Here is a 26,447-nt window from a genome sequence, read left to right as displayed (position 1 = left end):
TTATTTATTAGATTTTATATTTCTTATTTTCATTCTACTTTATTTGTAGAATATGAAATTCTACAAAGTTGTCATATACAGAAGACCACTCTTCTGGGGAAAGAATCTTTCCAGTACTAATATTTCTTCAGCACTTACTATGTGTCAGGCTTCATTTGCATTCGTTCATGTTACCTTCTAGTAACTCCATGAGGCTCGTACTCTTGTTCCTTTTACTGATGAGAAAGCTAACGCTTACAGACAGTAGGTTATTTGCTTAAAGTAACATAGCTGAGAGGGTTCTAGGTCTGACATAAAAGCTCATACTTGTAACTTCTGAAACTGATGCTCTGAGCTTCTGGGTGGAACTATGAACTTGGGTCAGTGGGAGCCTCATCAGTGATTGGGTCAGGGTATCTTCCCCACTCCTCAAATGTGCTCAAGTGCTTGGAACAGCCCTGAAAAGGAAATAGAAATTGTGTGGGCTACTCAGAAAGGAGGGACAGGAAAGAGAATTGAGCCTTAAAACCCTAATGCACCAAGTCTCTCTGGCTATGAAAATGGAGCTGCTTCTGTGTGACCCAACTTGACAATGAGACAGGGCCTCCACCATTGAACACAGGGCCAGCAAGGAGACTAAACAATAATTCAAACTTAAAATTGTGAATGAACTGTGCCAGTTAAGTCAGTGTTTAACTGAATATTCAACAATGTTAGTATCAAACATCTTCACACTATGAACTCAATTCCCATGGTAGGGAGTGGGAGCAGGCACCCTGCATGTAGCCATGCAGATAGTGAACCCCTTAACTTCAGGGGTTACCATACACATAAGCCACCATGTGAATGGCACCCTCTGGGTTGGGCAGGGCACACCTACATAAACAGCCTCAGCAGCTCTGCATAGGGAAGGTAGGAGGTGTTGTTTCCCCCCATTAGAATATTAATAAAATAGGAATTTGAAACATGTCAACCTGTTTGTAACTGAAGTTACAACAAAATTAGTTTCTCCATAACTGTGCCAAGATGAGTAGTACAGAATATTCTGGAAGATTCATATTGGGATATGGAGATTGGTTGGGGGTGGACAGAATCATCTCTGGGCCCAAAAGGTCTCCTTTGGAACTAACCCAGAAAAAGTGGAAAGTCAAAGGAGAAAGTCAGAGACAATTGTTGACCATAACCCTGTACATCAAAGCTTTCCCCCCAGACTGCTCCCAGGAATGCTTGGCTGTTGAGCTGACCTAAGGTGTCTTTCACAATCACTTCCTCCAGTGGTGGAAGTGGGGATGGTAGGGCAGAGATGTGAGGTGCAAGGAAAGGGCAGTGATTTTGCCGGCATAAAGCCTTAGGATTGGGATGAGAATTTGATCTTTAAAGAATCTTACTTTGTATGGGATGCACAGATTCTTTTTTTGTTTTTGTAGGATGTACAGATTCTTAAAGAACACCCAAGAACTCCGGAATTAGAGTCTTGAAACTTGGATTATTTATCTTTTAACTGACAGTTACTCTTTTTACAAGATGCTGTATGTCTTTAGGCCTTGATTTTCTTCATTAGAAAGCGAGGTGGCTGGGGTAAGCCACATGTAAAACTTATTTCACCTCAAATCCTATCAATTCACACCCAGAATATATATTTTTTTCCATTTTAGAATTTCACAAATCACATAAGCAAACTCTAATTTAAATTTAAAAATCAAGGTAATGCCCTATTACTATTATACTTTTAACATAAACATGATGGAGAAACTATTGTTTGAAAAGCTTTAGTAGAAAAATGCATGACACAACTACACCAGAGGTCATAGTGAAGGAGACAGATGCTAGTCCTTGTTTGTAAAATCACCATCAATGCGCGGCTACAGATGAAGATGGGTAGGAGGCTGAGCTGTCATTTGGGATCTGGTAAAAGCTTGCACTGTTAAGTGACTGCCCTTGATGTTGCAAGATGTCTAGCATTCCTGGCTCCTATCACTAAATGCTAGTAGTATACCAACCTCCCATCCTCTTACCCTCTAAAGTGCTTCCGCAAATTTCTGAACTGCTAGTGGCCCTTCACCCTCTTGAGAATCAGTGTTCTATAAGAATGCTAGTATTACCTTGCCAGTTCGTAATGTCTAACTTTTTGCAAACTCTTTTTTTACATATGTAATAATAGCTAACACTTACCTAATACTGACATTGTGCCAAATGCCGTTCCAAGCACTTTACATAGATAAATCAGGGGTCCTCAAACTACGGCCCGCGGGCCACATGCAAATACAAATACTGTATTTGTTCCCGTTTTGTTTTTTTACTTCAAAATAAGATATGTGCAGTGTGCATAGGAATTTGTTCATAGTTTTTTTTTAAAAACTATAGTCCGGCCCTCCAACGGTCTGAGGGACAGTGAACTGGCCCCCTGTTTAAAAAGTTTGAGGACCTCTGGACTAAATCATTGATTCTCACAATGACCCAACACTATCAGTATGTCTATTTTACAGATGAGGAAACGGAGGCACTGATTGGTTAAGTCACTTGCCAAAGAAACACAGTGCAGAGGCTGAGAGTCAAGCACAGCCCGTGTAGCTTTCGAGCCTCATAAACAGCCGTATAAGAGAAGCAGATCAGGGATCCTTATCCTCGGTGAGGATTAGGAGAGTGAAGCGCCTAGAGGGGCAATGATTTGTCTCAATTAGGGCTTCTACTTTCTTGTTTGGAATCTTAGTTTATGATTGCTGTTATAACAAATTACAGTAGTCCTCCCTTATCTACAGTTTCACTTTCTATGGTTTCAGTAACCGACAGTCAGCCATGGTTTGAAAGTATTAAATGGAAAATTCCAGAAATAACAATGCATGAGTTTCAAATTGCACACCATTCTGAGTAGCATCAATGACAACTACTAACATCAGGATTGACAAGCCACTTTTACAATTATGCGCTGGTAACCCTGTGAAGGTCATTATTATCACCTTCATTATAATCATCATCACTTTTATCATCATCATCATCCCTATTTTATAGGGAATAAAGAAGTTTTAGGCTCATAGATATTAAGTGACCTACTTGTGGGCAGTGTATGTATGAGTCAAGACTTTTAGTTGTGTTTGACAGTGACCCAACTCAAAAGGAGGAACCTAGGAGAAAAGTTCAAGGACTCCCTGAGTGTCAGGGACAGCTGGGTCCAGGTGTCTCATCACCTTTGTTTCTCTCCCCTCTTAATGGGAGACGCCCAGCAGCAGGACTAGTATGTCTAATAGAAAAAACAGGAGTTCCCTTATTTGCAGTTTCCCATTCCTCAGTTTTAGTTACGCATGGTCAACCATGGTCCAGAAATATTCAATGGAAAATACCAGATGAGAACAATTCATCCATTTTAAATTGTGCGTCATTCTGAGTAGCGTGATGAGATCTCTCCTCTGTACAACTGGGTATGTGAATCATCCCTTGATCCAGCATCTCTGAGCTGTAGATGCTCCCACCCATTAGTCACTTAGTACTTAGATTAGTCTTGGTTATCAAATCCACTGTCGTGGTATTACAGGCCTTGTCACCTTTATGTTACTTAATCATGGCCCCAGAGTGTAAGAATAGTGATGCAGGCCATTCTTGGATATGCTAACAAGAAGCCATAAAGTGCTTCCTTTAAGTGAAAAGGTGAAAGTTCTTGACTTAATAATGAAAGAAAAAAAATCATATGCTGAGGTGGATAAGAACGAATTTTCTATCTATGAAATTGTGAGGAAGGACAAAGAAATTCATGCTAGTTTGCTCTCACACCGCAAACTGCAAAGGTTATGGCCACAGGACACGATTAAATACTTAAGATGGAAAAGGCATTAAATTTGTGGGTGGAAGACATGACATTGTCATGCTCCATGATCCTCCCTCTGATATCACAGTGCCACGAGGGCAGTGCACGTGTCACGCTGTGGCTATAACATAGTGTGGCTATGCAGGCGGAAGGTGACCTTCAGACCTTGCCGAGGGGCAAGGCTCTTGTCAAATGACCCTGCTCCCTGTGCCCACTCAGCTGCCCTACTACTCAGCCCCTTGACCCTGAATTATTCTTAGGAGCACCTTTCTGAGCAAGACTTAGGTTTGTAGAGTGGCTTCACTGGCATTAGATTTTTGTCACAGTGGTCCCTTCTTTCTCCATGGGTGGTTCCACTGGTATTGTGATCTCCCTTTTGTACAGGAGGAAATGGAAGTGCTAGAGTTTAGGGGATTTATCTGCAGTTACCTTGTGAATGAGGGAGCTGGACTTTAGATTATCTCACACCCCATCAAGCTCTTCCTGCCACATACTACACAAATGCAAGAATCATGCCGTGGACAGAAAGAAGTCTAGAAGGTACCAGGTGTGGCCTCTGATTTCAGGGAGCTTCCAGTCAGTCATTCACGAGGTGGGGCTTATGAGGCTGATTCTGAATTACTTGAGATTAGTAATACAAATAGTGTGATTTTTTACCCTACCATATATAGCATAGTACCTGGCACATGTTAGGCTGTTAAAATGTGTTAAAAAGGGGGGAGGGGACGGAAGGAAGGAAGGAAGGAAGGAAGGAAGGAAGGAAGGAAGGAAGGAAGGAAGGAAGGAAGGAAGGAAGGAAGGAAGAAAGAAAGAAAGAAGAAAGAAAGAAGAAGAAAGAGAGAAGAAAGAAGGAGGAAAGAAGGGAAAGAAGGAAAGAAGGGAAAGAGGGAGGGAGGGAGGAAGGGAAGGAGGGAGAGAGGGAGATAAGGTAGCATTGAATGACCCTTTTTTTATGACTTCCATCCTCCACCACTCATACTGTTGGACGATGGTGATAAACCTAATGAAAGTGATACCTTGCTCCGGAGAGAAGAGAAATAAAGAAGTGAGTTTATAGACCTAGGAAGCACTTCCTTAACGTAGACCAGTCTTGAAAGACAGTTGACAGGAGAGAGCCAGACATGAATTTAAAAGTTATGGGAAAAACTAATTATCTTTTTAATGGTATATGTAGAACCACCTTTCCTTTGCCCCCCTGTGGCTCAGGGACCTACGAGTCTGAACATGTAAGAACGCTTTCTACCCGAGGAGATGAAAACTGTCTGCTTAGATATTTTAATTGTTTCTTTTCCAAGGTTAGGTATCAGCCTGAGAATTCAGACCATATTCCTTAAGTGAAGGTGACGTGTTCAATTCTGTTTCCGCCGTGGTGGGTAATGCTCTTCCCGTTCAGTGGTGCGTTTTAGCTGTCACCCCGTAGAGTGTGCATTAAAAATAACTCGCTTCACGGGGCTCCGCATTTGTGAAAGGCGTCTAGCTACCAGTGGTCTGTTCGGGGGAGGGAAATTATTCTTCAGGAGCTAGTAGCCTACTAAGAATTCTATTTCCAATGATGCGTTTCCAAGCAGTTAATGTTAAAGAAAAGCCAGAATTTCCTCTGCATTTATACCAAGTGTTTTATATACCAAACCTCATTACCCACTTCACTGGTTTTGATCTATAATAAGGCTTGCCTTCAGCTCTGGCCTGCAGAGTGGGACTTAAGAGAAAATATGGAATATACACCACAAAGTACGTGTCCTCACAGACCCGGGCAAATGAGCCCCACTCCCAAAGTGGGATAGACAAGGGAAAAAGTTAACGATTAATGGTTATTATCATGGAAGTGAAAAAGATGACCCATACTTTTGCTGTTGAAATTACCTCTTCCTGCGGTTTGAAGCATCTTTCTTAGAATGTGGATAAATGTGCAAAGATCTATTTCAGCTTGGACGGGTTGCTGAGCATCAATGCAATCGACATATCTAGTGTGTTTGCATTACTGTTCACCTTGTTCCTTCCCATGGCAATTTGTTTTTTTTAAATCAAAGCAGTATTATGCAGTGGTTTAGAGGATGGGCCTTGCAGTTACTTTGTCTGGGCTTAAATTCTCGATCTAGCTCTTTCTATCTGTGTGATCTGTGCAAGGTCCTTAAATTACAAGCCTCAATTTCTTAATCAGTAGGCTCATTCTGAGTAGTGATTATGTATGTAAAGTGGTTAGCTCATTGCCTGGAACACAGTAAGCACTCAATAATTACTATATAATATGTCACATCTTATGCTTAGCTAAGTATTATTTTCAGAGAGAGAGTTCAACCATATGTTATAGGAAGTCTACTGGGGGTACAAGAGATCGTTTGGGAATCGCTATATTAGGGAACCAAGTGATATAACTGATGGCCTGGTTCTTCTGCCTATAGGGGTGAATTATGATCTAACAAGGGTGTATTTCATTGATGATTTTTAGGAGTATCAGATGTTTTCCATCAACCCAACCACAGTGTAGGCTGCTGTGGCTTTTGGTGGGCAAATGTGAACTATGTCTTAAAGTGCTGATATGCAGGAACATACCGAAAAGTGTTTTGTGAAGGGAAAGCCGGTGGGTCAGGAATTTAACCTACACAGCAAAATTCAAAATTCTCCAAAACATTTGCTAGTCATTATAGGAATGTGGATATCTTATTAGCCAAAAGAAGCCCAGTGCTTCTTTTATTAAAAATGTAAAATATTGACATAACTGTTACTAAGCCAGCATTAAATTGTTTTTTTTTTTATTCTATTAATTAGTATTGTATTTCATGGAACCTTGGAGTCCATCGATGGAAGATAGATCATTGTTCATGTAACCTTAAGAAAGCGAAAAGGTCTAAGATGGAGAATCACATAGGAAACCTGCTTACATTTGGGAGGCCCAAAGGCTGTCTCTTCTGTGCAGGAATAAATGAAAAATAAACCCATCACACAGAAAGGAACAGCAAACAAATTCACACCTCTCAAATTTGCTACTGGTAAAAGGAAGAAAAATGATATTGTCCAAGATTTTGAGTTGCAAGTTGGTCCTAATAAATATTTAGGTCTGAATTTCCAATGTCAGTGTGAATTTGAAAAAATACTTACGCAGATAATTCAATCTAAAGTGTTCTCAGGTTAGGAGGGCCCAGATGAACAATAGGACCAGTTATAAAGACTTTCTGCAAGAACTCGGCTTTCCATCCAAGCCTGCAGCGATTATAAGACACATTTCCCACATCAGAGAAGATAAAATATTAAATAAACAGGCAGTTTGAGTTGATGAGATACGGTGTACCATAATGACACAAGTAGTCATTGAAATACATTTTCTTTTAAGTGTTTGTAAGGTCGGACCTCATTGGTACAAGGAAGCAAGAGTTACAGAGGAATGAGATGAACCTCCTGCTCTTCTAAAATAGAATAGTCCAGAGGGGAGGCAGGTGTAGAGTAATAAATTACTTTTATGTAAAATACCAATCAATTTTATTGCAACAATAATAATAGTAACAGTAAGTTATAAAGGAGCAAATGCTGTAACAGAACTTTGGAATACTAAGGATATATGAGATGGAAAGGAATGCTCCACGAAAGAGTGACTTACGCAGTAGGATTACGGAAGCAAAGTGAAATTTAAAATTTAGGTAGTTATTTGGCTATTTCAGGGCCTGCATTTCAAATGCTTTCATCTGAAACATCCTTTCATCGGCAAGATTATCAAGGTTAATGACTTCACATTTTGCTTGCAATATTCCTATACTGTCCTCTGTTTTCTGCTTTATTTTAGAATTTGCCTAAATCAAAATAATATATGCTTACAGCATTCCTTTGTCTGCCCTTCCCCATACCATTTCTCCTGCTTCACATAATGTTAAATTGTATATTCTAATATTAAAATAGATATTTTCATATTAAAATATTATAATGGTAGTATAGGTATATTATTTATATTAAATATATATCTACATATCACGTATGTGTTGATATATTATAATATATATTCTAATTTTCTAAATAATATGCCTCTACTGCTATCTTGATATATCAATGCCAGCCATTATTAACCAAATTAGCCTATGTTGATAAAATTATGATTATGCCAGTATCATTCCATTTTTCAGCCAAGTAATAGTCTATGATCAGGTTTCTTGCATTTACTAATAGCTTCTCTTTTTTTCTATGTGCTTAATTTTCTTATGCCTATCTCAAGTTTGTTTTTTCAGAGTGCAGTATCAGATTTATCAAGTCTCTAACAATAATGTTTTTTTTTCAAATGCTCACACATAACAAATAATCTACCCATTCTATTTTTTTTTTCTTGGAATCCTGCCACTCTGAACTGGCTCATTCCTGGCCTGGTGCATAGCCATTTTCCTCAGGTTGCCCTTGGCTTTCTCCTGGGTCTCTTTTCCTGGACTCACTGTCACCTTTACTTTTGGTTTACTCCCTCGTTTTGCTGGAGCACATTCTTTTTAAAAAATATATTGTTATTGATTTCAGAGAGGAAGGAAGAGGGAGAGAGAGATAGAAACATCAATGCTGAGAGAGAATCATTGATCGGCTGCCTCCTGCACACCCCCTACTGGGGATCGAGTCTGCAACCTGGGCATGTGCCCTTGCCCGGAATCAAACCTAGGACCCTTTAGTCCGCAGGCTGACGTTCTATCCACTGGAGCCCATTTTTGAGTAGCTTCCTGAGAAAGAATATTTGGGAGGTGAGTGTCTGAAGCTATCTATTCTCTCACTGGATTGATACTTTGGGTATGATGGTCTAAGTTTGCTATCATTTTCCCTTGGCAGTTTTCAGAGTTGCTGGGGCCATGGTGACTGGAGTGAGCAGATTATCTAAGGTGGGCAACTGAAGTTCTTGTTGCCATTCGGAAGGGATCTCTTTCCTGTTTTGCCTCGAGTCTCTGGATCTTGTGGACTGATTTTCCTTTATCTGTGTTTGGAGAACACAGAACACATGAACAGCACACCTCTCTTTTCATAACGCTATTTCTGTTATGGCAACAAAGAAACCATCGAGTCACAAAGTGACAGTCCAGAGCTTAGACTGGGCATGAGCGAAGTAGAGAAACTAGCTTTGTGACCTTGGGCAAGAGCCTTATGGTGAAGAATTCCATCTTATCACTGGTAATATGAGGATAACAGTGTACTTCCATAAAGGATTGAGGTGAGAATTAAAAGAGTTAATACCGAACCTGATACAGTATCTGGCACTAAGAGTTTTAAGTGTGTTGGTTGTTATATTTGTCTTCCTGCACTAGACAAAATGATGCTAAGAAATGGAATTAGGTCTTGCTCATCTTAACATCTTCAGTAAACAGAACAGAACTGACCCATTAGCAGTTGTTTGTACTGACTGTAAAGTAATAGACATGGCATTGGGTAAACAAATACTTAAGAATGTCTCCTGACCATAGGCCTTTATTATATCAATGCTGGTTGAAACAGGGCCTAAATGAACAATGCCCACTGTGCCATCCTGATCCTTACTTTGAACACTTGGAAAACAGAATTTTGAAATGGATTTACTGGGTTTCAAATATTTTACAATTTTTATACGGGTACATTTTCTTTTAAATTATAACTTGTGTCCCATAATCATTATCCCTCATTTTGATGGAAAATGTCCTCCAAAAATTTCTCTTTGCCTCAATAATTATAAAATGCCAGAAGACCACATTCCCAGTATGGTACACTTATCATCTGTATTTATCTGGGGAAGGCGGGGGGGATGAGTATGACTTTATAACTGTTTCAAGTACTAAATAAATTGTGTGTCCTCTGAAAATGAGAATTATCTGAAAGAAGAAACTTTTTAAAGAACGTATCTCACACTGATTTTTAAAATTCCATTCTCAGCAACTTAATTTTTCAGGTGTGTTTATGTTTATATATTTGTGTGCACATAATGTAAACCATGCACACAAAATAGACTTTGGGAACATCGAAAGTTTACCTGATACAGTGGTAAAGACAGAACACACATAAAAAACACATACATGGAAAACACATACATGGAAAACACATCCATGGAAAACGCTCAGGACACGATCGGACAGCTTTGCTGAATGAGTGTTAGAGATAGTTTGTGCTACACATACAATGAGGGAGGAAGCTGAAAGCTGGGGCCAGTGAGGAATGCTTTTGCAGAGCCAGGGCCTGAACTGGATCCAGAGTAACTCATTCTTGTCTGCCACAGCCTACTTCCATGCCAGCCCTTCCCACCAGGGGGAACAGTCAGATTCTTGGGGGCAGGTCCCACTGGAGCTCCCACTTCACATGTTTTCCTGCCCATGCTTCATATTGAGAGCTGTTTTATTAATTTTTTTTTTGGTCTCTCCTCTACAGTCTTGCTACCACAGTTACAGATTTCACCCCTTGTTTTAAGTTGAATGTGCCCCCTCCCAATTCACATGTTGAAGTCCTAACGTCCAATAATTCAGAATGTGACATTTGGAAATAGGATTATTGCAGATGTCCGTAGTCACGATGAGGTCGAAGTAGAGTAGCGTGAGCCCCCTATTCCAGTATGAGCTGTACTCTTATGGGAACGGGAAATTTGGATACACACGGACACACACACACACCACCTTTTGAACACGAAGGCAGAGATCTGGGTGATGCTTCAACAAGCCAAGGAACTCCGAAGGTTGCCAGCAAACCACCAGCAGTTGGAGAGAGAGGCACGGAACAGATTCTTCCATACAGTTCTCAGAAGGAACCAGCTCTGCTGACCCCTTGATTTCAGACTCTGGCCTCCAGAACTGGGAGAGAAGGGTTTTCTGTTGTTAAGCCGCCCAGCATGTGGTGTTTGTTACGGCAGCTCTAGCACATGCATACGCTTTCTGTAGCAGGTTTTAGGATAAACCTGATGGAAATTTAGCAAGGAGTTTAAGGGGTGAGTGCATAGTAACTGAATTCTAGCACATTTTTCTTTGTCAAATGTCTAATGACACCATTTGACTTTCCTAAGTGTTAAGGTAAATTCCTCATCACCTCTGGGCATGTGAGTCAGCACCAAAGAGGGCTGGGCCATGACTAGGGTATTGCTGGTTGATCTGTGTTCATGAAATAGGTGGGGATTAAGCTCTCTGTTATGTTACATAGCCTTGCTATACAGACTGTTACTTGGGAGCAATTTCTCTACTTTCTGGATGAGTCAAACCCTGATATCCATGCTATTGAAATCATTAATATAGTTCCCTCAAATCTTCACATGTAGGGCTGCTGGATAAATTACAGTTATTTGATACAAATAATTGTTCTCAGTGGAAGTATGTCCAACATATTTCATGAGACATACTTATGCTAAAAAAAAAAAAAAAATCTGCTGCTAATCGCTAATCTAAAAGTCAAATTTAACTGGGCATCCTGTGCTCTTATTTGCCACAGCTGACAACCTTATTTCCATGGCTTTCGAAATTGTAGCCCGCAGCCAGCCAGCGACAGAACCACCAGTCACTAGAGATAGACTAATCAGAGGGTGAATCATTAGAAAATAGTTTTATGGAGATAAAAATAAATCCAGAAGTGGCCCTGGACAGATAGTCCAGTTGGTTAGAGCATCATCCCAATACACCAAGGTTGCAGGTTCAATCCCAGTCAGGGCACATACAAGAATCAACTAATGAATGCATAAATAAGTGGAACAACAAATTGATATTTCCCTCTCTCTCTAAAAATCAACATATAAAAATTTTACAATAAATAGAGAAGCTGATCAGAAGTTGTGGCTGTGGTCCTTTACGGGCCCTTCTCAGGAGGAGACAAGAGCAGTGGATGGAGGGTGAGTCCTTCTCTGAAACTTTTGCTCCTCATTCCCAATGTTGGAGGGACCAGAGTTTGAAGCAGCAACTAAGAAATGGGGGTAAGGGGCACAGAATAAGATGACTGTCAATCTAGAATCAGCACTGACTAAGTCATTAATAAGAATTAATATTACCAACGTGACCTGGAGTAGTTATCATCTGCAATGGAAGAATTCATATTTTGACGCTGTAGTTGTAAAACCAATGAACAAGATTGTTATTAATAACAACTCCCCCTGTATATGTTTATTCTGATGACTTTCTTGCACATCATTGCAGATATTTATTTTATTCTCTCTAGTGTACAGGGTGGGCAAAAGGAGGTTTACAGTTGTTCATATGGAAAACCACAAATTAAAAAATAATAATACAAGAATAAACTGTTTTGTGTACTACAACTGTAAACCTCCTCTTGCCCACCCCTGTATATTATACTGCATATACTATGTATTATTTATTGGATTCTTGTCTGTTTCTCTCTTTTTGAAACTATATTCTTAATGCAGTGGTTCTCAACCTTCTGGCCCTTTAAATACAGTTCCTCATGTTGTGACCCAACCATAAAATTATTTTTGTTGCTACTTCATAACTGTAATGTTGCTACTGTTATGAATCATAATGTAAATATTTGATATGCAGGATGGTCTTAGGCGAACCCTGTGAAAGGGTTGTTCGACCGCCAAAGGGGTCGCAACCCACAGGTTGAGAACCGCTGGCCTAGAGGATTATCTGGAATTTAGTGGGTACCTGGAATTTAATGGGCACTCATTAGACACTAGCTAGCTAAATGAATGAATAATTTTCTGTAAGTAACCTAAGGCTTTACAGAAGACCCTCTATTTGAAACAAAGGCCTTACCCTCTGAGCTTTCTATGTGAAGTTTTGGGAAATTTCTGTTGTACATTAACTTGGGCTGGTGGGGGCTGAGTGCAGTGGTGGGAGAAGTTTAAAGTAGGAAAAATCCTTTTTTCAAAAGTTTCCAGCATTCTGTTCTAAGTGATTGAATGGGGTCAGGCATCAGGATATCGTACGGTCTAAAGAACTTCTGGAACACTCTAGTTTCTTGCTCACTGGTAGTGAAATTTGCCTTCTTAATACTGAATTCACCGACTGTTTGCTCATTCTTCCACTTTGATTCCTGAAGGGGAATGGAGAACATGGGCAGAGCTTTACTTCCGGAATATTACTCTCCTATGGTCATAATGAAGCCAGTTGCAGGATTTTCACTTTCCTATCCACAACATCAAAATAATTTATCATCCTTGACCTCCATGAAAAATAAGTTGAAGCATGTGTTTATCATTGAGAAAGATTCTGTGAACTAATCACACTTACAGAAGTTCTTTCAACTTCAAACAAGTGCTTCAAACAACAAATACATGAAGAGGGGGGAAAAAAAACCCTAATAATTTTTTTGTTCTTTGGCAGCAGCATTAAAATTCAGATTAAATCTTTGATTGTTACTGTGTTCTCTAGAATCTTGTAATTAGGACTGTTTTAATCACCCCAGAAATATCTGTATTTGACACTTTAAAACAGTATAGGGTTTGAAGTTAAATAGGCTGATCTGCAGTTGCACAACCTCTTGGCCCCGAACCACCCAAATCTTGATCATCCCAGTTCTTAGAAGAAGCCCAGACTCTGGGAGGAAAAAGGGTTGGGACCTGGAGATGGCCCTTGAGCGGAATCCTTGCTAGATCGTACGCTGATAGCTTACATTTGGGAACAGCTTTCCTTCGAGGGCAGCCTGTATCCCCTTCTTTGCTAGGTCTCAGCTTGCCTTGGCTTTTCAGCAGCATGATTAGAGGTGGTTGCTGCAATATCTGTGGAAAAATTTACCAGGAGGTTATCATATTTAATGTGTTTCGAAAAACTTCCTTTGGAAGGTGATAACAGTGTTTCTCAATCGCTGTGCCGTTGGGCAAGCACAGGTGTGTTGCATACCGTTAAATCACCCGCTCCTTGGGACATAATGTGACTCTTTGAAAGTATTTGGCTCTCATTCCATCTCTTCTGCCACCCACCCCCTCTTCTATGCCAAAGAAGGCACATTTCCCAGACTTACTCTCCACACCCAGCAAGGTACTCTTTCATAAATCTTTTTTTAAAATATATTTTATAGATTTTTTACAGAGAGGAAGGGAGAGGGATAGAGAGTTAGAAACATCCATGAGAGAGAAACATCGATCAGCTGCCTCCTGCACACTCCCCACTGGGGATGTGCCCGCAACCAAGGTACATGCCCTTGACCGGAATCGAACCTGGGACCCTTGAGTCCGCAGGCTGATGCTCTATCCACTGAGCCAAACCAGTTAGGGCTCTTTCATAAAACTTGAGTGATTGTTTTTTGACTCCTTTCATCCCGGTTGCCTCTCCAAGCTCCTGATGCATCTTTCCCATTCAGTTCTGATCTACACATTTTGTGCAGTTCCTATGAACTCAGCTTTACGGCAGGTTCCAGAGATAGAAGCATATTAACAAGGCACCGTTCTCAAGGTGCTTACAATCCACTGGGGGGAAAGCCCTACAGAGTGGCCACGTTCTCTTTTTTTTTCTGTTAGAGTTTGCCTTGCATTGAGTCAGGGCGAATCAAGGTATAACAGATAGTTCAATCCCAGTAATAAAAGGGGTGGGTTGGAATTGTATTTCAGTCAGGTCTGGTTACATTCAAAGTATGAGTCTTGAAAAGCACTTGGTGGAGAAGCAGGGGACGTCTTGATGTGAAACATTTTGTAGACCAGCTACCTTTTCATTGGAACTGCGGGATAAAACCTCAGGGCATTGGTCTGCCATTTGAACCTGCTACAATGTTAGCCTCAGCCTACTTTTCCTCTTCCCATGTGAACACTATGCTTCAGCTAAATTATTCTAATAGTTACATCTTGAAAATACTGTACAATGTAGGACTTGCCATGTACTTGGCTCGCAGAAGGCGATGCAGAAATCTTTGGTGAATGAATGAATGTATTATGAATGTATGTATTTCCTCATTTATGCTATTTTTAACACCATGTTTCACAGCCTTTTACACCAAGCATATTCCAATTTCAAATTTCTGAGTGAGAGGGAATCTGACTGGTGTGACTTCGGTCAGGTTCTCTCCCATACCCAGACAGCTGTGTTCAGGAAATCAGACTAGATGACCTGGTGCTCACTCAGCAGGGACTCTGAACATTCTCTCTGGGAAGGGTGTCTTGAGTATGACCTGCCACACCTCTGAATAGCGTAAGGAACAGAATTCGTTGAAAGATTGCAGGGGATCAAGTACCTGGAAGGGGCAGTAGGGAACAAGGAGTTTACTGATATTTCTTCTTTGCCCTTGAAGTTTAATAGAGGTTGAAGGAGTGGCCAGAATTGGAAAGAGTTACAAAGGAAGTAGTATTTCAGGGGAAAGCCAGGCTTCCGTCAGGGCAAGTTAAGAGGAAGAAGGAGTATTTGAGAAAAGATTAAAGATAAGGAGAAACAGTTTTTAAATAAGTAAACATAATTCATTATATTTTATGCTTTCATTGTGGGTACTGACATAATTTTTTTTTATTATCTCATTATGATTAGATAAGCATATGTTGAACCCACAAGACCAGGTCTACATGTGTAACATTGCTTTTATTTTAAATGGTGCATTCCAGTTCCAAACAGTGTTATTATCAATTTAAGGAAAGCAACCCATTTAAATCACGGATTGACCCATGATTCTTAGTGTATCTGTTTTCACCAACTCATTTACTCTTCTGAGTTGGTGAAAACAGATTAACTAAGAATGAGAGGTTGGTGTATTTGGATAACTATATCAGCTTTATATAACTTACATTCATGAGAAATATTTGCTATTCTCTATTTGTTTGCTGCCAGAACTTGTTTGCAAAATTAAGCCAAAATAGTTGTCCCAAGTTAGAAAGACACATTTGCAAACTTTTAAGTCTAATACACAATTGCATATTATTGGAGAACTTAGATTAGCTAGAGCTAATAAGAGGAAGTGTCCCCCACCTCCTCTTTAAACTGCCTGTGAAGTGTCCTTGCTGTAAATACATGTGCAAGAAGGGTTGACTGGAAACCAAAGGGAAACCTGTTAGCTTTGTTTTTCTTTCTGAGTGAAAAGCAAAAGGTATATACCATGGTCCAATGAAAAAGTAAATTGGATTTAAATTTTTATGTGTGTTTTCCAGGTCAAGGTGCTTAGAGTTCATTCAACTGTACAGTTATAATTGACAAGACCCCTTAAAATGTGACAGAAACATCTGAGGCTCTGTCACAATTTGAATGTAGCTTTTGGGTGAAAATTTTTACATTGTTGAATGATGACTTTGTTGTATAACATTTGCTCTGCTTATAACATAACATTGTGTGTGTGTGTGTGTGTGTGTGTGTGTGTGTGTGTGTGTGATTTGTAATTTAAATTATTATTACTTTATGTGATCCTAAAGTATCCTAGAGTATATATGCCTTTAGTGAAGATAATGCTATGGTTAGCATTCTCTATATTATTTGGTAGAGGATTTAAAAATAGTTAAGTGTAAAGTGAATTTCTAACCAACAAATATTGTTTAAAAATTGATTCTAACTTTTTAAAAAAATGTATTTTATTGATTTCAGAAAGGAAGGGAGAGGGAGAGAGAGAGAGAAACATCAATGATGAGAGAGAATCATTGATCGGCTGTCTACCACATGCCCCCCACTGGGGATTGAGTCTGCAACCCAGGCATGTGCCCTTGACTGGAATCAAACCTGGGACCTTTCAGTCTGTAGGCCAATGCTCTATCCACTGAGTCAAACCAGCTAAGGCGATTCTAACTTTTAATGGGATACATTCCTGGGATGTAAACATGGGGATTGACTTTTACAAACACTGTAAGTATTTGGGGGAAGGATATATGGATTTGATCACCTTCTGGTGTTATAGGTTGAATTCTTATCTCCCTCCCAACTCCTATATTGAAGTCCTAACCATAGTACTTCAAAAGGTGACCTTATTTGGGAATTGACTTGCTGCTGATGTACAATTAGTTAAGATGAGATCATACTGGATAAGGTGAGCCTGTAATCCAATATCACTGGTATCCTTACAGAGAGGGGAAATATGGCCATGCAGCTGTGCATAGAAGGAAGACCTTGTGAGAGACACAGAGAGACACAGTTATCTGCCAGGAAAGAGGTCCAGAATGGATCCTTCCCTCACAGCCTTCAAAAAGAACTAACCCTGGGAACACCTTGATTTTAGATTTCTGGTCTCCAAACTGAGAGGCAATAAATTTTTGTTGCTTAAGCTGCCTAGCTTGTGATAGTTTGTTATGGTAGCTCTAGCTAACTGATACGCCCGGCTATGAAATCACATCAGCAGTGGTGATTATACAGGGTGCCATGTCCTGCCTCCCTAGAGACTGACTTTCGTTTTAGAAATTCCAATTCCATACCTCAGCTCCTGGTACTTTCCTTCTTTTCTTGAACATCAGACATTTATAATGTCTAATGAGGCTGAGCTGTGATATGATAATTTTTCAGGAGGGCCTAGAGTGAAGTCTGAAAAGACCTGAATAAGAATGAATCCATTCCTTGAATTGTGAAATTAATAAAATGGAAAAGCTTGGGAGTATGTGGATCAAGTGCAAACCTACTAGAGAAGCTGATTCTTTGGCTCTAAGCTCTGTGGTCTGGGACAGCTCACTTAACTTACCTGGATTTCTCTCTTTTATTTTACAAATTAGAAGATAGTCTGTATGTTTCTGTGACTTTGTGAATGTAAATTCAGATATCTATATTACATAGGTCAAAGTAGCATTCATGGCATAATAACATTTAATTGCTTTTTTCCACTTTCATCTTATCCAAATAAAAATGCTGTTGGTTAAAATAAATTGCAAAGTATAGAACACCTTAAAATGAAAAGCACGGTCTCCTGCCTCAGCCGTCCCCCACCTTCCTCAATCCCCCGTTCACTTCTCAGAGGAAACCACATTGAACCGTGTCCATATTTAGCTCTTTTAGTGGTTACCGCCCTAACTTTAATATGTTTATGCTACATTGCCTTGATGATCAACTCTAGACATTAGCTCTTCGCTCCTCACCATTTAAACATTTAAAGTGAAGAATTACTGATTCAGCAGACATTCCTGATAGCCTGTAGGTCAACTGGCGTCTTTAGGCATCTCACTGTCTATGGATCTAATTTGAGAAAAGAGCTTTGGCTTCAGTCAAAGGGTTATAGGGATTAGATGATTTCCATGGGCATAGCACAAGACAATGAGAAAAGGTTTGCTTTAATTACTCAAGCTCAAATTGGGCCAGCGTTGTTATGTTTTTACTCTTTTCTATTTTTTCTGTGTATATTTATTTCAAATAAAGTAAAACAAAAACTGAACTTAAAATATGGCATGCTATTTTTTTTTTAAAAAAGGAAAAATATTCTGCTAGCTTATAACTTAAAAAAAAGAGATGCTTAACAGGTAAGATGCATTTTCTTTGATCTCAAATACTAACCCAGCGGCTGTGAGAGTGTCAATGGATGCTCATTTGTGGCACTAGCTTGACTTGGTTTTGCTCCTTTTAGAAAATTGCAATTGGTTATCCAAAGAGTAAGACACAGAGTTGAAGAAACCATTATTGTTTCTTGGAAACACAGGACTCCTGCAATTCAGATTTTTCTGGAAATGCTATTAAGCCAATTACTTTGACTTATGATTTAGAAGAACTCTTTATCATCCATGATGGCAGTAAAACATACTTGACGAAAATTTTCATGTTGACCACATGGGGTTCCTTTGAGTCCATTCCAATAATCTGACACATGTCTGCTGCCCATTTTAGCCTCTAGATCATGTCGAATGCTTCAACAAAGTGGAGACAGAAAACCCTGTTGTTAATGGAGTTTCTGATTTAACTATTAAAGATACCATAGCCCAGACATATATGAAGTCATGGCTTAAAAGGAGATATTAAAGGATGTGTCTGCTCATGGGACAAATTTAGTGGTGGTGTGAAAAGAACTGTAAAAGGGGTTGTGTTTCAGCACTCTTTTGCTACTTACCAGCCCTCTTTCTGGAAACTCTCTCTTGCCTTGTTGACTTCATAGTAGCACCCTTTCCTATTCTCCAGTTCTGCCACATATTTTTTCTCACTAGATAGATCATCATCTCACCGATGTCTAGTAGGCTTTGGTAAAGTTCTATCTGCAATCTACTTCTTTTCTACTTCCATTGTTTCAACTGTCACTTATTTGCACAAAACTCTCAAATCCCTATCTCTAGCCGTTGCCTCTATCCTGAACGTCAGACATGTTCACTGGACATTTCTGCATGAATGACCCAGAAATTTCTCAAACTTGACATGTCCAAAACCAAAGTCATCATCTTTCACTCTTCTGCTCAAACTTACCTCCTCCTCATGTCCTTCCATTGGGTTGAAGACTCACGCTCTATCCATTTACCTGAGCCAGAAAACTGAGGCTTGGTCTCTGTACCTGCCCACTTTCAGGCTCTGTTCATTCTTCTCATACAGTTTGCAAATCCTTATGCTTCTCTCTATGCCTAGGGCTCCTGTCCTAGTCAGGTCTTACCATCCTGTCTAGACTGGAGAAATGTCTTCATAGTTGAGCTGTCAGTCATCAGCTTCTCTAACCCTCCATTTTCGAATTTTATTTGGGGCCAGAACTATTTCACTTAGTAGAAGTTGTGATCTTATTATTTGCCTGCTCAGAAATCCTTGGCGAGATCCCTACTGACTAATCAGGATACAACTGAAACTTCATATCCTGACATCTGCCTCTTTTTATCTGTCTCCACTGAGCCTGGCACATGGTAGAGCCTGATGAATAAATTAATAATGAATAAAGGAATGATTGAATGAACAAATGACTCAATGGGTATTGAGCCTGCTGAACATATACATGTCTCATGCTTCTGGGAAATGATTTTCCTCCTTCTAAAATGAGTGAAATTCTATTTAATATGTCATTTTGAGGAAGTTTTTCATGACTATCCAGTCTTCTCCATTTGTGACTTTGGGGCATTCTATTCACTCTGCAGTCATAGCAGTTAGTATACTGGTAAGTCATGGTTATTGACATCAGTGCTGGGTGTTCACAGAGTGTGTAACCCTTTATGACAATGAAGACTCAGCACCTAACACAAAGCCCAACACACATAGGAAGTCAGTTCGCTTCTGAATTCTCACCACCACTAATTTCTTTCAGTCTCATTATATTTCTCCTGAAGTTCTACAATAGCTTCATAAGTGTTTTCCCACCTCCATTCTCTCATCCACAAATCTACTCTTTCTAGCTCTCTAGATTAATTCTTTTGTCTTGAATATGAAAAGTAATTAATCTCTATCATGTTTGCAGAAATGCCAAAACATGGATGAAATTAGGGGTTGGCCCTCTTGATTTAGAAGTTGTTGCCTTCTTTAAATTCTGAAGTTTTCCCTTTTTTGGTGACTTTGATCATTTTAGAGTTTTAAGCACCCAAGGTTGCAAAATACATGTAGGGCAGGGCCAAAGTAGGTTTACAGTTCATATATAAAATAATACAATAATTAATAAATAATAATACAAGAATAAACTGTGTTTCGTGTATTCACAACGATAAACCTACTTTTCCCCACCCTGTGGAATATCATTCGGTGGAATACAGGAGATCTTTCAGTAAAGTTTAGCTTCTTCACCATTGCTTGGTATTTGTTCTTTGAGAGTAAATATAGAGTCAGAAAGAAATGTTCAGGAAGAGGAAGGAGACATGTATAAGCCTAACATTAACTTAACTAGAGGCCTGGCGCATGAAATTCATGCATGGGTAGGGTCCCTAGGCCTGCAATCAGGGTCGATTTTCCCTGGCTGCCGGCAGCCGGCCCCACCCCCCGCTGCCACTTCTGGTCACCCTCTGTGTGTTGGGTGACCAGCGGGGTGATCGGGGCCACGCTCGCTCGCACCTGCCTTGGCCTGGCGCCGCCCGCGTCCATTGCCACCTACCCCTGGTTCCCTGTTCCTTATCAAGCAATCGTAGCCTACTGGCCAGGGGGAGGGACCGAGAGGTTGGCCGGCAGGCCCCAATCAGGTGATGGGGGCCTGTGGGCTGGGGGAAGCTTCTGTGTTGAGTGTCTGTCCCCTGGTGGTCAGTGCGCATCATAGCGACCATTCGTTCCTCAGTCCAATTTGCATATTATGCTTTTATATATATAGATAACTCTGTATTTTCCCTGCTAACAGGAGTCTTGGAAACCACCTGAGTTGTATCAAGTCCATACAGTTATTACAGTTTGACTAGGTTTTCTTCATGTGCACAAAAAGTCTGGATGTGGCAGAAGCCATTGACCAGACATTGTTACCAGAGTTGTGGTCTGCAAAGCAGCTACATAAGTTTGAGTCTTGAGAAAAGGAAAGAGAGGAGAGAAACACCAGCTGAACCAAAGCGCTTCTACTTCTGCTGCAGATGCCACTGTTAATTGGAATTGCTTATTACTTCACTCTCTTTCAATAGTGCGTTGGGGGATACTGTTGTCTTCCTATTTCCTAAATCCGGCCCTGCCACCAGTGACTGGACAAGGCAGGCATCCCATCAGGCAGCCTATTACCTGAGAGCAGGCATCTAGTTTCCTGTTAGAAGCAGACATTTCTCCTGGGATTTAACCTTCTGTTCAAAGCCTGAACCACTTCGGTAGGATGAATGTGGTCCTAATAATGCTGGCAAGTCACCTGTGGCTTGCAAAGTACTTGATGATTATTAACTCATTAATCCTCTCCATGAATCCCATGAGGAAGATAGATGTCAAGTCCCTTTTTCCCCTTCCTAGGGCTGTGAGTTTGAAGCATAGATTTGCACAGGCTGTTGGGGTGTATCCGTAGCAAATTGTGGGAAGTGACCCAAACATGATGAGGTATATGAACTGACATTTAGCAGCCAATTCTCTCCCCCGCCCCCAGTAATTTCAAAATGGCTCTCCACTATACAGCCACCAATCGGAAGTCCTCATTGGGTAGATTTAACAGGAAACATTGGCTGAAAAGAAAACTGAGAGCAACTAATATATGTTTGGTTGGATGGGGAAAGATGCTTGTAATATTAAGACATGATGTATGATTTGTTTTTGTGTGTTTTTTTTCCAAATTTAACATGTTTGTCAATTTTTTGAGTCTCCTGTTTATCTGTGGAGTACGAGTTTGCTTAACCAACTGTTTTATCCTAATTACCTTAAAAACATATGAATAAAACCATGGCAGGCCCCCGCCCCTCTCTGTCTTCTCTGCACTGGGAGCAGCTCCCCTCATCCCCTGAAAATGTATGCCTGCACCAAGTTTGTGTCCACCCCCTCCTTGGTCCGGAGCACCTCTCAGCTGAGCCGGTCAATGTCTGCAGTGGTGCTGAAACGACCAGAGACACTGACAGATGAGAGCCTCAGCAGCTTGGCAGCCCCACGTCCCCTGACCTCGCTTATTTCTAGCCGTAGCTTCCAAACCAGTGCCATTTCAAGGGACATCGACACAGCAGCCAAGTTCATTGGGGCTGGGGCCGCCACAGTAGGGGTGGCAGGCTCTGGGGCTGGAATTGGGACTGTGTTTGGGAGCCTCATCATTGGTTATGCCAGGAACCCTTCTCTGAAGCAACAGCTCTTCTCCTACGCCATTCTGGGCTTTGCCCTCTCAGAGGCCATGGGGCTCTTTTGTCTGATGGTGGCCTTTCTCATCCTCTTCGCCATGTGAAGGAGCTGTCTCCACCTCCCATAGTTCTTTTTCCCGTGTCTTGTCTGCCCTGTATGTTCCTTTTCCTATACCTCCCTAGGCAGCCTGGGGAAAGTGGTTGGCTCAGGGTTTGACAGAAGGAAGACAAATAAATACTGTATTAATAAGAAAAAAAAAAAAAAAAAAAAAAAACCATGGCAGGTGTTTTTCAAGAGACACAGTCTCTGGCTTCTGGAAAGTTCTGTCCTCCCTCATTCTAAATCTGAGTGGTAGAAATGTATCCTAGTTGAAGGTTGGTATTGGACGGTTATAGCTGAATTATAGTTTATAGCTGCTACAATTCCTACTTGTAGTTAAGAGCTTCATTTCTATTCCATAGCGCTACAGATTAATGGTGATTTCCGAGTATCTGTCCAGTCTTAGGACCTGCCTTTAACCAACATGTCTCTCAGGAACTGGATTGCATCTTATTTTCCTAATGAAGTATACAGGGCCTAAGGACAGGCAGAGTGCTTACTCATCCATGTGAGCATTTATTCATTTAGCAAGAGCTTCTTTATTACCCACCACATGACAACAAGTGCTGAGCTCCCGAGGGTTCTGAAACAACCAGGCTGATGAGGGAAGAGCAAGGGGCCATTTAGCCCTGGGTTTCATATTCTTAAAGGCCTCAGACTGAGACTCCTGACATTGTCTCTGAAGAAGGTTTTATTTTGGTTGTAAATACAGGTAATTTGTGAAATATAAGCATTTAAAAATGTACTAGAGTTTTGGTAATCCTGTTTTAGTAGTTCTTAATTTCATAACATACTGGGAATTTCAAATGTGGAAGTGACCTGGCCCCCTTACTCCTCTGAGAATAGTAGGAAAGGCTAAGATACCCTTCCTGAGTCTCCTCACCCCACAGGAAATCAGGCATCCTTTCAGAAAGAAAGGAAGGAAGGAAGGAAGGGAGGGAGGGAGGGAGGGAGGGAGGGAGGGAGGGAGGGAGGGAGGGAGGGAGGGAGGAAGGAAGGAAGGAAAGAAAGAGGTATGCCTAGATAAAAGGGCATCTCCATGGGATATAAATGCTGGAAGGGGCCGAAGACAGTCTCTACTCACCCCCTCATGTGTCGGTCAGAATAATAGACCTCAAAAGGTGCAGCACATCCTAAAGTCCTACAGGCAGTTGGTTTATGACACCATGAGACTAGAATGGTGGTTTCTTAATCCAGTGTTCTCCGTCCTTGCTTTCATAGAGTGGACCCTCGACACAAGATACTGACTTTACCTGGCCCCGTCCTTCCAGCATCATCACTCCTTGGGACATAGACCAACTTTAGTTTCTTTCTTTCCCTTTTTCCTCTCCCTCTCCCTCTCCCTCTCCCTCCCCCTCCCCCTCCCTTCCTTTCTTTTCTATCTCTATCTCTGTCTCTATCTCTCTCTCCTCTTTCTCTCTCATACTCTTTTTTTTTAATGAGTACATTCTGGTTTATACTTTCTACCAGTGCCTTCTTGCTATACTACAGCATTATTCCTACCAACAATAGAGGTTGACCCACATCAAAAGCAGAACATTTGGTTTCAGTCAGAACAATATTTGTGTTGTGAGCTTTGATCTTGGCTCTCCTGCCTGGGGCAGAGCAGGGTTTCACCATAGCAGTGAACTCAAGGCCACGTGTTCTCTCTGGAGCTGGGATCACCAGGATGCGGTTAGCCTGTTGCAAGATGAGTATTACTTGGACTAAAAGTCTGCAACCAGTTTGTGTGTGTGTGTGTGTGTGTGTGTGTGTGTGTGTGTGTGTGTGTGTGTTTAAGTAAATCCCACTATATGAAGAAGAGAGAGGGGAAAAAATCCAAATAAGCAACTCCCTTATCCCCCCAAAACAGAAAAAGACAAACTAAGCTACAATGACAATTTACCTGCCTCATTCTGATCTTACTTTTTCTTTCGCTTTGGGATTTAGATAAAGACAATATGACTACAGTTTAACTCCGTATTTTCCCTGGAGTCCCAGGATTATCTTTGAGCTGCCTTGTGGATAGCACCACTCACTGTGCCAAAGGCTTTTCAAACTCAACGTGCCGATACTGAATGTACCATTTCTGCCTCGAAACCAGCTCCTCCTCTTCAGGTTTCATAACCTGCCACCAGGCTCCTGAGCTAGAAACCTTGGATTCATCCTACACACCTTTCTATCACTCAGGTGTTCTGTCACTTCTACTGCCTAGATATCTGTGAATCCAATTACTGCCTCCCCTCCACTCCTGGCTCCACATGGCTGCCAGAAAGATCTGTCTAAAATGCAAACCTGACGGTGTCATTCTCCTTCTTCAAAATCTCTGAGGATCCCCAGAGCTCAGAGGATCACACCCATACCCTTATATGTGGTCCTGCACATCCTGGCTGCAGCCCTGTGATAACTAACCCCCTCTGCAGCCACACTGGATGTCTGACCACGCCTTCCTGGGGCATGGTTGTGAATGCCTCTTTCTTGGCTCCAGTGTGAGACACACCACTTGGAATATCCTTTTTAAAAAATATATCTTTATTGATTTCAGAGAGGAAGGGAGAAGGAGAGATAGAAACATCAATGATGAGAGAGAATCATTGATCAGTTGCCTCCTGGGGATCGAGCCCAGAACCTAGGCAGGTACCCTGGCTGGGAATCGAACACTGACCTCTTGGTTCATAGGTTAACACTCAACCACTGAGCCAAGCCAACCGGGCTGGAATATCCTTTTACAACTGATCAGATCTTGCTCTTTCTTCTAGATCAGTGGTTCTCAACCTGTGGGTCGCAACCCCTTTTGGCGGTCGAATGACCCTTTCACAGGGGTCGCCTAAGACCATCCTGCATTATCAGATATTTACATTATGATTCATAACAGTAGCAACATTACAGTTATGAAATAGCAACAAAAATAATTTTATGGTTGGGGTCATAACATGAGGAACTGTATTTAAAGGGCCAGAAGGTTGAGAATCACTGTTCTAGATGCAGCTCAACACTGTCCCCTTCTGTCTATTCTTCTGAAGACTCCCAATTAGTCAGAGGCTTCATCCTTTTACCTGGAGTATGGCTTACTGGAAAGAGCATGGGCTTTGGAGTCAGGTCAAACGGATCTTGAGAATCTGTTCTACTCTGACTCTCACGTGCCTCATCTATAACATTGACACAGGGCCAACATCATTCATAGAATCCTTGAGAGGATTAAACAAAATAGCACAGTTTCCAGGTAAATGTTAGTTTCCTTCCTCCAGCAAATTGTAGAAATAAGCAGAGTGGTTCAAGAATATGGCCCTGAACCCAAAACATGTTCTTCAAAGCCCAGCCCCTCCACTTATTTATATCAGTGACCTTAAACACAGGCATTGGCTTGAGCAAATCACTCTTTTCCTTGTCCTCATCGGTATGATCATAGCACCTACTTCATAGGGTGCCTTGGGTTATTCAATGATTGTAATATTCAACATTCCAATGAGATAACTGTAAAGTTAGCATGTTTGGCACATAGTAATCCCGCAGTGGATGGTGGCTGTAATCATCCCCCTGCCCCCACACTTGCCATTCTGTATCATAGTTATTGGTCACATGGTTTTTTCCCTATTACCTGGAGGATTGCTAAAAAAACCAGACAACTTTACTCACAGCCGTATTCTCAACTACTCCAATGAAAAGGAATGAGCAATCAGAAGTCGTTTCTTCAGGTGGATAGAGCCAGGAGCATTTTTTCTGAAGCCTTAGGTCTATACATGGTCTGGGCTTCTTTTAGGGTACCACCCTATTCTCCTATCCATGCCAGTCAATTGCCTTTTAGGACCCATTCAAAATAGGCTCCTCTAAGAAGCTTTCCCCATATTACCCCAAATCCGTTCAGATATCGCCTTTAGATCTCAACTCCTTTAGATCTCAGTTCCTACTGCTTGATGAGGTTTTAAAGAAATTATTCTTATTTTGCATGAGAATCCTCTGTGGGATTGTGGGAATGATGGGGACTGCCGCCTTCCCTGGTCTGTGAGTGATGTTGCTACCCGCAACAATGGCACCATGTGGTGCTTTTAATGAAAGCTATTACTATCAGGCTGCCTCTGGTTTTCCTCCAGTTCCCTTCCTCCTCCTCCTCTTCCCCTTCACTGCAAGGGCCCTTCCAGCCTTGAATGAATGCTGGTGGTTGCTGTTTTAGACCAGAGAACTTCCATTTTTCTGCT

The 26,447-nt window shown here is 41.1% G+C and overlaps 2 protein-coding genes across 2 annotated transcripts in view; both read left to right on the top strand.

The window, feature by feature from the left end:
- The window catches only part of SNTB1 (syntrophin beta 1), a 196,725-nt gene that overhangs the window by 3,563 nt on the left and 166,715 nt on the right, over window positions 1–26,447 (top strand). The window lies entirely within an intron of this gene.
- LOC118670790 (ATP synthase F(0) complex subunit C2, mitochondrial) lies at window positions 21,789–22,424 on the top strand. Its single transcript, XM_036338182.1, has one exon. The coding sequence runs from the start codon at window positions 21,854–21,856 to the stop codon at window positions 22,274–22,276; it is 423 nt and encodes a 140-aa protein (XP_036194075.1). The 5' UTR covers window positions 21,789–21,853; the 3' UTR covers window positions 22,277–22,424.

Source organism: Myotis myotis, unplaced genomic scaffold, assembly GCF_014108235.1.
Source record: "Myotis myotis isolate mMyoMyo1 unplaced genomic scaffold, mMyoMyo1.p scaffold_m19_p_16, whole genome shotgun sequence".
Lineage (NCBI taxonomy): Eukaryota > Metazoa > Chordata > Mammalia > Chiroptera > Vespertilionidae > Myotis > Myotis myotis.
This window is presented reverse-complemented; position numbering and strand designations above follow the sequence as displayed.

Excerpts from the sequence above, each read along its gene's own strand:
- LOC118670790 (XM_036338182.1), top strand. The coding sequence starts at position 21,854 with ATGTATGCCTGCACCAAGTTTGTGTCCACCCCCTCCTTGGTCCGGAGC.